Below are 10,671 nucleotides of genomic sequence, written 5' to 3'. Positions count from 1 at the left end.
ATTTGAGCAAATTTCCCCAAATAAAAATCAGATATAGCTGCGCCGTTCTCAGGACGGGAGTCATTTAGCCAGTTGGAGAGAGAAAGGGAGAGAGAGAGAGGAAAAATCTAGCGAGGGGCATTTCGCTACTTTCCCGAGTTTTGAGCCGAGCCAACCATGGCCATGGGGGATTGATTGTGGGCTGAGGAAAGAAAGGGAAAGGGCGGGGGGGAATTAGAGAGAAACGCAGAGTCGCAGAGAGGGAAGACGGTGTTAATCCTTGTAGTGGGCCTGGGAGCCTTACGCAGGGGTGGGACCCTTTTAAAGCAGAAGGCTTTTGTGTGGTGTGGTGCGGTCACACTCGTTTTTTTTTTTTTTTTTTTTCTCGATTTCCTTTTTAGTTTTCTTCTTTTTAGATTTCTAATTCGTTAATTTTCAATCATTCTCTCTCTCTCTCTCTCTCTCTCTGTCTATATCTATCAGAGTTGATATTTTTCAATATTCTTTTGTAAATTTTCAATCGTAGTCTCCTCCTCCTCCTCTCTCGTTCTGAGAAAGAAAAAAGGAGAAAAAAAAGATACCCTTTTCATTCTCAATTCTGGTGTTCTGACCATTTGCAGTTTCCTCCTCTCCTCTGCGTCTTTACTCCTTTGCTGAACCAGGTCTGTTGCTTCTCCCTTTTGCGCCAATTGGGCTGCATATTCTTTTATAATTTCTTCATTTTTTCGGGTTTTGTTTTATTTACTGTAGACAAAAATAAAAAATCTGCCTCTGTTATTTATTTTTGTGGTTTTCTTTTTTCTTTTAATGGCCTCTGTACATCTGTTTAAGTGAAATTTCTTGGGTTCTTTTGGTTGCTGGTGGATCTCTGATTTTTCAGGGCATTTCTGTGGATTTGATCATGTTGTCTTTTTAGGGCTTCTACTGTTGGAACCGACGGTTTGAGGGTTTCTCTTTGTTTCTCTCTTCTTGGGGGAGTTTGGGGTATTGGGAATCGGGTTTCTGGGACTGGTAAAAGGGGGATTGCAGTTCTCTTTCATGGGTTTCATTGTCTGATGGCTACTATAGAGAGTTGAATCATAAGAGAGAAGAGGGGAATTGTGTGTTGCCCATATAACAATTTATCTTCATCCTTTTCCCCATATTTCGGTGTTGAGTTTCGACCTTCGAGTTCATCTGTCTTTGGTCTTCTTTTTCCCCCCTCAAGGTTTGAATTTCTTTGAGTGACGGTAAACCAGGGAAAGGTTGGAATTTCTTCTCTGCATCAGGCATTTCGGTGTTGAGATAATTGAGAGTCACAAAGGGGATTCATTTGCTTCATTATCTTGTCATTCGAGGCGTCTGGTGTTCTTACTTATGACGGGATATCCTTGTCTTATTTGGAGAAATTGAGCAGTTGGGTTACTTTACTTGGTTCCAAAATATCCATTTTGGAACTACAGTAATTGGTGGGGGAGGATGGAGGAGGAGATCGTTCCTTCGGAACAAAGTGAGCTTTTGCATTTTGTGAATGGAAGCAATTCTGAAGATCCCTTATGTGCAGAAATGGAAACTGATGGAAATGGAATTGGAAATGCTAAAGATGATGGAGAGTTATTCTCATCTGAAAAAGGTGAGGGAAGTAATGTTGTTTTCTCACGGGAAGCACCTCTGATGAACAAAGATCCCAGAATGTCCGGTGGCTGTAGTTGCAGTGTCAGGAAACCCAAGTCAAGGACATCTGCAGCAGATTTTGATATCTACAAAAAGGACAAAAACGGGCATGACAAGAAGCTCAGTAGACAAGACAGGATTGAGTTGGGCAGAATGTTTCAGAGTGCACTGAACTCTCATGATTGGGAGCTTGCAGAGAGTCTGATTCTGTTAGCAGACCCCCAAACTCTTAATGATGCATTGTGTATAACGTTGGATTCCATCTGGTTCTTGAGCACTCAACAGGAGTTACATGGCATAACAGGTTTGATCAAGAAGATCATTGCCAATGGTGCTTATGACTTCACAAGAGCAGCTCTGAGGACTTCATTTCTTGCATCCTGTGTCTCTGCCTGTCAGAGCCGGACAATGAGTTTAGCAGATACGGTGACTATCATGGCCCAAAGGTAAAACTTATTTTATTTGTAATTCAGATAATATATCTCTTGGCTGCCAATTATAATATCACAATACCATTTGAATTCTTTGTTTTAGTTGATAAATAACAATGCTTGTTGAAACATAAGTATTTAAGAGGATCTAAGGACAAAGATACAAAACAATCTCCAGAGCTGTAGGCAGGTATCAACAAACAAAGATATGTTTATGCTTCTTCTCTAGTCAAGGAGTTGATTCTATTATCATCATCTACTAATTATTAGGGCTGGTGGCAGGTTCATGTGCCTCTTTACTCACACGGTCACACTCAAGTAATTATTATATTAGCAGAATTCCTTTTAAAATTTAGTCCAATAAATATTTGAGATTGAAGTTCAAATGCTTCCATCAGCATTAAAATTTCCACCTTATTTCCATACTTAAATCATAGTAGATGGGGAATTCAGAATTAAGTTTTTCTATTTGCATAGTTAAAATTTCCAGTTAAGCTTCTATTTGAAGTTGAATTTTGGAGATCCTATAGTTGTTTTCGAGGTTTCCTCTTTGTTTTTCCTTTCTGAAAATTCTTCTTTATAAGCGAATCTTGAACTGAAGTTTCCAGCTGCTGATTTGGGCACATTCCATTTTGGTAGTTAAGCTGGTCGGAACCTATTTTAGATAATATATAATCATTGCAGATGGAATTTTTAGTTTTCATCTCTAACTTTAATCATATGCTTTTTCTCCATCTAGTATCTAATATTATCCAACAGAATGTGCATTTTATTATACTATCTTTTTTACTTTTTTTTTTATCAAACTCATCCACTTATGGAATCTGTTCGAAACCTTACCTTTCTAACATGACCATTGAAGACGTGAAATGTTAAAACATTCCAGTCATACCATTTCCTTCTAAATGTTGGGGGGGAAAAGGAATGGAAGCTTTTCAATAAAAAAGAGTGGAATCGACCATCACAATATAAAACCTGTTGAAGCCACAGTTATGAAGATTAATTCCATGAGATAGGAATCAAGTTCTTATTTTGCAATTATGTGAAACTATAAATGACATGGTGTGCCTATTACCTATTTATATGCGATAAACATTTACATTACAAGCACATGCTGTGTTATCATGTCATTCCCTTGGCTGTGTTTAAATTATGGTGGACATGGAAACACATGATGGAAACAATTCAAAATTAGTTACTTTTAAGATTTTGCAATTGGGAAAATCTATGATGCAGAAAAGATATGGTATAGGAAGAGTTTTGACCAATCAAAACCCACCCATGAATTTTGATAAATAACACCTAATTGGCTATCATGTTTATGATTCCAGTTGACTGGTCAGAAGTTTTTCAGATATCATATTTTTTCCATATCATAGTCGAACCCTTTGCAATTTGTCTTGAGGAAGGAAACTAAAGAAAACCCGAAGAGAAATGGTTTTTAGTTGTATTTTTCTCTACTTTAGTGAATTCTGTCGTTTTTTTTTTTGGGGGGGGGTAGTAATTTTAGACCCTTTATTTTGTGGTAATACATTTCTACTCCAAAAATCCAAACATAACATTATTGACTTGGAGGGAATCCAAAAGTTTTTTCCCTTTTCTTAATCATTGATTTTTTTGGAGAATGTACTGTAGTTGGTTGTGATGTGTTTCTTTTATTCTAGTTAGTATGCAGATTTTCAATTGACACAATAGATGAACGGATTTATTTTACCTTTGCTTCTTTATCAGGTTACATGAGCGCCTTCAAGAATGCAATGGGGATGAGGTTTTGAAGGCAGAAGCTGGTGCTAAAGTCCAGAAATTTACAGAATGGGCCCTGAAATGCATAGGTTTCCATTCCCGTTGTCAGGGGAGTAGGGATAGAGTAAGTCATGGTTCAGCCGTTGAGATCCAACTTCAGTTGTCAGCATTCAAGACATTTCTAGATCTTGCTGGTAACCATCTTACTGGGAAGGACTTCACTGAGGCCTTTGATGCGGCTTGCTTTCCCCTCACCCTCTTCTCTAGTTCTTTTGATCCTGGTTGGGCATCTGGACTTTCGGCTACTGCAATCCAAGGGTTGCTAGGAATGTTGGTAGAAGGCGGTGCAGACAATGTCAACCAGTGCTTTCTTGAAGCCTCACGTTTCGGGAGCACCGAGCTTGTCCGCATCTTACTGCAGGTATCCTAATTGTTTAAGTTGTGGGATAGTTTTTGGTTGTGTTCTAATTATCTACCTTCTGGTAATTTATGCATACATAATGATTTTGGAAAGTGAACTTACTCCTGTGCAAAGGTTTAATGTCATGTAAGTTGGTAAAAAATTGACAAAAAGTGGAAATATTTGGTGCCATTAGTGCATCATTGGTACAGAAGCCATGCCTCTTTTTTTAATTGTTAATACCAGATATGTACGTGTTTATATTGGACCTGCCATTAAGTTTGTATTGTTTAGAAGGTTTGCCAGATAAGACAACCTTAACTCAACTCAATTAGGTCTTGTCCTGACTATATGGGGTCAGCTACATGAATTCTGTTTTTCCATTCTTCTCTGTTTAGTGCCATGCCCATTGTTAAACTATGAGCCCTTAAAACAGCCAGATCAGATGACCTGAATCACCTAATCTATCTCATTCTGTATACTGTTGGAAACAATACAGTTAACAAGTCTAGAAATTTATCCAGTCAAGGGATTGCTTTAGCTCACCTTTTTCTTGTATGAGCCCAATTAATGCAAATACAAAGTTAAGGTAAAAATAAGAAATAGCAAAAGATCTCCATATACAATTACAGCTGGCTTCCCCCATTTCTGGATCCCTAACATAAGAGTGACACAGGTTTTTTCTTTTAAAGGTAAGGTATAATCTTATTAAAATAAAAAGTATACAAGGTTCTATGTAGAAAACAATTTTATGACCCAGAGTCCTGTTACAAGCTATCAAATTTTACTTGACCTTTTTCAAAAAATAAAAGAAAGTGAAAAAACAACCTTACTGTGGTGCATTAAAGTTCTGTTGCTAAACAAAACATATCCGGCAAAGCTGTACCAAAGTCACACTCCATGTAGAAATTAATATCAAAATTCATAAGTTGTACCAGTGATTTAAAAGGCATGAGTGTGCCTAAGCGCACAGGTGAGATGAATTTTAGGGTATGTGCCTTGCCTAGGTCCCAGGCACAGCACTTTCAGAAAGTTCTCACCTGGTGTGCCTTGCACTTCAGCCTAGGTATGCACCTTTTGAAAAATTGTTCATTTTTTTTCCTGTTGCCTAGCATCTGCCCCCAGACCCCGACCAAGCCCCTCGAGGCAAAGATTTTTAATTTTTAAAAACTCCATATTTGTTAATGTTGCTCATTCATTCATTTTAATAAAAAAGATATTTTTAAAAGACGCTTAAAGTTATAAAAATCTTTTTTTAATAGGGATTAAGAATTGAAGATCCTGATATGGACTTGTTTGGGCTTTGCCTTGAGGGGCTTGGTACAAAGGCAGCTTGTAGAATCAGGAATACATAATGTTTAGCATCACATTAGCTATTTGAAGTAATGCAATTGGGAAAAAAAAAAAGAGATTAAGAGTTTACATTCTTGAATATGTTTTATATGTTATGTTTGATTTTATTTTTAAAATTTCATTTTAAATATGTTTTATATGTTATGTTTATGTATTTTAATTTGAGATAATGTGATTTTTTTAAACATTTATTTTCAAATTTAAGTTTATATTTTTAATTAATATTGTGTTTAATATTTTTAATGTTCTGTATTTTTTGAAATTTTTTACCATTTTTTTGCATTTTGCACCTTGCTTCAAAAAGGCACATGCCTCGCCTTGGGCCTCACGCTTCGGATGCAAAATGGCCCTTGCAATATTTTTTTTTGCGCCTTGTGCTTTTAAAACACTGAGTTGTACTCATTTCAGTATTTCTCTAGAACTCTTACGTTTTGTTTGGTTGTCAAGAAAATGAAAGATATGGAAAAAATCTTAAAGAAGGGAGACCAAACCAGAAAAGAAAGTTAAGATAAAATAGCAGAACAAGGGGTGGGGACAGTTAAATGTTCTGAGCACAGTTGTAAGAAAGAATGAGTGGGGAGATAAAAACTCCTTTTTCTCTCCAATGGGTGAATGCATGTTTTTACATTAAAATTGCTGTTAATAAAATGGTTGGTTATTGATAAAAATGTTCAGATAAAACTGGCTTTTTCTTTCCTAAAAAGCAGAGAGAGTGGATAAACAGGAGACCATTGGAGAGCAAGAGGATGCAAAACTGGTTCTATCTGAAAGGAGTCTTTCTTTTCTTTTCTGTTATCTCGTTTTCATCATGATCAAACATGGTGTTACCATTTGTTCTCATAGAAGACCAATATACTTACTCCCTTTTACAGTGCTCCTATGGTTATAGGGAAAATACAAAGCATCTCCTAGATCTAAGTATTTTTCATGAAGAGTAAAATAAATGTGAGAGAATTCTCCATATCTAGGATAGTACAGACAAGTAAATAAGATCTTGAAAAATCCAATACTTTTTTTTTCTAGATAAACTAGACTAGTTTCTTAACACAAGACAAGGACTTCTTTTCCAAAAAAACTATGGTGGATATTTACTTTTTTTTTGAATAAATTGGTATTTTCCATGTAATATGAAGATAAGTAATTTGAGAAAGCTTTTTGGGCTACTCTACTTTGCAAGGGCAAAGGGGACATTGAGATGGGCTGGATGCCCTGTAGAATGAGTAGGAATACTAGATTTTGAACCATATTTTATTTGTTTTTAAATATCTCCTTCAATCATATAGATCTACATCAAGATATGGAGATATGAGTAGGATATGAAAAATACCTGTAACTTTCAAAAGCACAAAATGTAAAGAAGAGCCAAGCATCTTGATGGAACCACTCAAAATGATTATGACTGTAGTTTTTATTCCCCATTGTGGAATGCCAGATAAGATTGAGGAAAAAGGATCTATGAGCTCAAGATTGATAATGGAGATCTCTATTCCTTCCTTTTATTCTGGAATATATGTGCACAATCTATCCATTCTCTGGAACTGCATGAATGGGACCAAAACCTAACCAGAAAATAATGAAATGTTGTTTTTGTTTTTTCCAACTCCATGAATTGATTGTATATGAGAGAATTCCACCTCATATTGTCCGTTTAGGCTTCACAAACCTAAGTTGACTTTTGGATGAAGGCTTTCTTTTCATTGTGAATTTCTAAAACCATTTTTCATGTGGGAGCTTTTCTTGGAGACAAACCATCTTTGCCCTGTGCAAGGGTAATACCAGTGGGATAGGGGGTCTGGCCAGCATATATCTAAGTGATGCTTGGCATAATGTATATAAAAAATTCTTTTATTTGAATTAGTAAAGCTTAACAGTTACTGATCGTAAAAATGAGGCTTGATTCAGGTGTAATGGATAAACCAATTTGCGTTAGTTGGCTTTTATAACCTGCAGGATCAGCAAACCTTCTCTTTGGTAGAAGATTCCAGTATGAAAACAAAGAGCTCCTTTAAGTAATCCCTGGGTTTTTTGTTTTATATTTTGTTGTAGTTGCTAGATGCTTTGTTTATACACTTGATTCAAGTATTCTTGATTGGTTTTTAATCTACCAAAGTAGTGTTTGGAGAAAGAGTGGAATGTCTATACTTGTTTTTTTGGTTTAACAACCTCTTGTTGTAACTCTTTTAATTTTTAATTAATGAATTCTTCTCTTTGTTGCTGATCAGAAAAAAAAAGCTAGTGTTTGGTATTGTGTTATTTTTTGTGTTTCATTTGGTTCCTGAACGCACCATGACATCTGGGTGTTCTTTTAAGCCATTTTTGGTTCTGGAACCAGGATACGTGTTCCGGAACTCAAAAATATTGTAGGCTTTTGAATAAACTTATTTCTTGTGTTCCCAATACCACACTGCTCTAGCTTTTGAAACATGCCACATTACAACATGCAGAGCACTATCTGTGTATGGTGTGTTGTCAAAATATGTTGTTTTAACCAAACCACAGTGGGCCCAGTGGTTTGAAACACAACACACCTAGTACAGAAAACTCTCTAAATTATATTCTTGAACCACGTTAGACATTAATTTTCTCTATTTCTAGTGGGCAATACTTGGTAAATTATCCAACTTATACACTGTAGACGCAGATACATGAAACGACACAAGGCAAATAGCCGGGTGTACAAGTCAGTTGTGGTGCACCAAGAGTGCTTTCTGATAGGGTTCTTCATCCAAGAAATTTCTGTCTACTGATCTCTGATCATTTTCTTGCTTAGTTACAACTTTAGAACCAAATGGAACAAAACTATAATATAGTAAAAGCTGCTGTATGGATTCTCAAGTGTGTTTTGCCATAGCTGTGTTCTATGCTTTATCCCCCCCCCCCCCCCCACCCAAAACATGCACAAGCAAAAAGAGAATAAAAGGAAAAAAAGTGAGGAAAGAAGAGGAAAAGCTCTGATAACTATTTGCTGCATTTCACATAACTATTTGCTGCTTTTTGTTGAAATGCTCTGATATGTCCCGCATTTCACATAACTATTTGCTGCCTTGCTTATAATAAATTGCTTGATATGCATTGGGTAACTGGGCAATGGGGTGGGTTAATCAGGTAACCTACTCTACCTCTAGCGGGAAAGTATGACTTAGATTGATGCCTTGGGCATTTTGTTTCTCACTGTCTTGTGCCTCACTGCATGCCCTGGTTAACTCTATTCATGCCTTCATGGGATGGGTCGCCCAACCCATACCAAATATGACCTATTGACATCCCTTGTTCAGTGAATCTTGGGGAACCCAGGCCAATATCTAAGGTATAGTAACTATAGTTATCACTATATGAACAACACTGACATGTGTAAGTTTGGAAAAATCTGTTTTTTCTCATATTTTTTACAGTTGAATGTGAACTTTTGAAGGGGGTACATCAATCATCATGCAGTGCTGACTTGGTTTCTTTTTCTTTCCTATCGCAATTTTTCTATCTTGGATTGGTCCGTTTTAGATAGCCCAAAGAAACAGCTTGGATGTGGATGTTGACTTGGCTCTGGGCTTTGCTTCACACTACTGCAAGATAGGAACCATGGAGTGTCTTGTTGAAGAGGGTAATGCTATTGCTTTTTTGGGCCCTTTGATGAGAGCTGCAGAGAGAGGATGCATGCAGGTTGTACAATGGTTTGTCCAAAGAGGATGCCGGGACATGGAGCTTTGCCTTGCACTGACTGCAGCCACCTCCAGCAGTCAAGTAGGAATTGCTGCATACCTTCTTCCTCATGTTCCCCAGCATGTCCTTGCTGCCCTCAGCATTGAGATTCTTAAAGCTGCTGGGGAGCGAAGTGGCGGGTCACTTGATGGTGTTGCTTTCCTCCTCCGTTCTGACTTCCTGGGTGACCCAGCTGCAACCTATGCTGTTGCGGACAACATTGCAAGGTCAGAAGATGAAGCTGTCGCCCCAGATCTGAAGGCCTTCCTGCGGGAACATTGGTCGGAGGCAGCATTCTTGGATGGGTTGAGATGTGAGCAAGATCACTATGTGAATGTGATGAGGATCTTGAACTGGGGTGGGTCTCCCATGTGTCTGAGAGATCTCCCAGGCCCGCTGAAGGTAGCCATTACATACTTGCCACTGTACAGGGAGTGTTTGAAGGCAGGTGGGCGTTTGTTTTCACAGCGGTTAAGGGGTCAACTTTTGGAAGCTGCAAGGAGGCTGGGTGGTGGGCCGGTGGATGAGGCAAGTCAGGGAAGAGAACTCCTGGCTGTTTTGGAGCATCATCTACCCCCATTTTTGCTTGCTGCGCCAAATGTTGCTTGATACATGAATTTATTAATCAATTTTCGCTTCTTTTCTAATATATATCTCAATAAAAATCGTATTAATATTTAGAAGGGTTTTAATGTGACAATCTGGCAAGCTGTCTGATTCTTCTGCTCATGTGATTAGCTGTTATCTTCATCTCTACATCTGTTTCTATATCTTATTATTATATATGACTATTTTTGTATGTGTAACTATCACTATACTGTTCTTTTTTGAGTGTCTTTTTCTTTTTTCTTGTAAAAAAAAAATACTATTACTATACAATATAAGTAAGTCTATATATAGATATATTATAGTTATGACGTATTAAGGGTTTCTTGATTTTCTTTTTTGGGAATAAAGAGAATGGGAAATTTATGGCTTGCTCTCCTTAAAAAGTTCTATTGTGTTTTTCGAATGTATTGTCCCAAGCCCCCACTTATGTTACATTACCCCCTTGCATTGTAATAGATTCCCTTGTTTGTTACTGATCTTAGTTATATAAATCTATAAATTTATGAGGTGGGGGAATCTATAGAACCCCCAAAGAAAAAAGAATAGTACGTAGGTCTGAAAGCATTCCACTAGGCGTATGTACATTTATATGACAATCTTATTTTTTAGTGATATGTTTGTTTCGATATAAGGTTAGAAAGGACTTAATCTTGAGCTGATTTAGCATCACAAGGTCCGTATTTTTGCAGCCAAAAAAACACCCATCACCCTCTAATGGGAAAGAGAATTTTTTTTTGGTTGAATGATAGTGTATTTGGGCTTTTTGGGTTTTTCACTATATATAGTTGTCTGTATGGAGCCCACCTG

The 10,671-nt window shown here is 37.2% G+C and overlaps 1 protein-coding gene across 2 annotated transcripts; it reads left to right on the top strand.

The window, feature by feature from the left end:
• Positions 1 to 332: 332 nt before the first annotated feature.
• Positions 333 to 9,955, top strand: LOC148873537 (ankyrin repeat protein SKIP35-like). Of its 2 annotated transcripts, none has more exons than XM_088964977.1 (4): positions 333 to 641; positions 860 to 2,078; positions 3,795 to 4,227; positions 9,058 to 9,955. In XM_088964977.1, the coding sequence occupies exons 2-4, from the start codon at positions 1,438 to 1,440 to the stop codon at positions 9,862 to 9,864; spliced, it is 1,881 nt and encodes a 626-aa protein (XP_088821103.1). In that variant the 5' UTR covers positions 333 to 641; positions 860 to 1,437; the 3' UTR covers positions 9,865 to 9,955. The 2 variants fall into 2 exon arrangements, with proteins under 2 accessions (XP_088821103.1, XP_088821104.1); XM_088964978.1 differs by having other exon boundaries at positions 344 to 641; positions 896 to 2,078.
• Positions 9,956 to 10,671: the final 716 nt, after the last annotated feature.

This window comes from Nelumbo lutea, chromosome 1 (genome assembly GCF_056320005.1).
Source record: "Nelumbo lutea isolate HS-2025 chromosome 1, American lotus-T2T, whole genome shotgun sequence".
Lineage (NCBI taxonomy): Eukaryota > Viridiplantae > Streptophyta > Magnoliopsida > Proteales > Nelumbonaceae > Nelumbo > Nelumbo lutea.
Note: the sequence above shows the minus strand (reverse complement) of the source record. Positions and strands in the feature narration are given on the sequence as shown.

Coding starts and splice junctions, on each gene's coding strand:
- LOC148873537 (XM_088964977.1), top strand. CDS start 1,438: ATGGAGGAGGAGATCGTTCCTTCGGAACAAAGTGAGCTTTTGCATTTT. Junction 2,079..3,794: donor GTGACTATCATGGCCCAAAG/GTAAAACTTATT, acceptor CTTCTTTATCAG/GTTACATGAGCGCCTTCAAG. Junction 4,228..9,057: donor TTGTCCGCATCTTACTGCAG/GTATCCTAATTG, acceptor GGTCCGTTTTAG/ATAGCCCAAAGAAACAGCTT.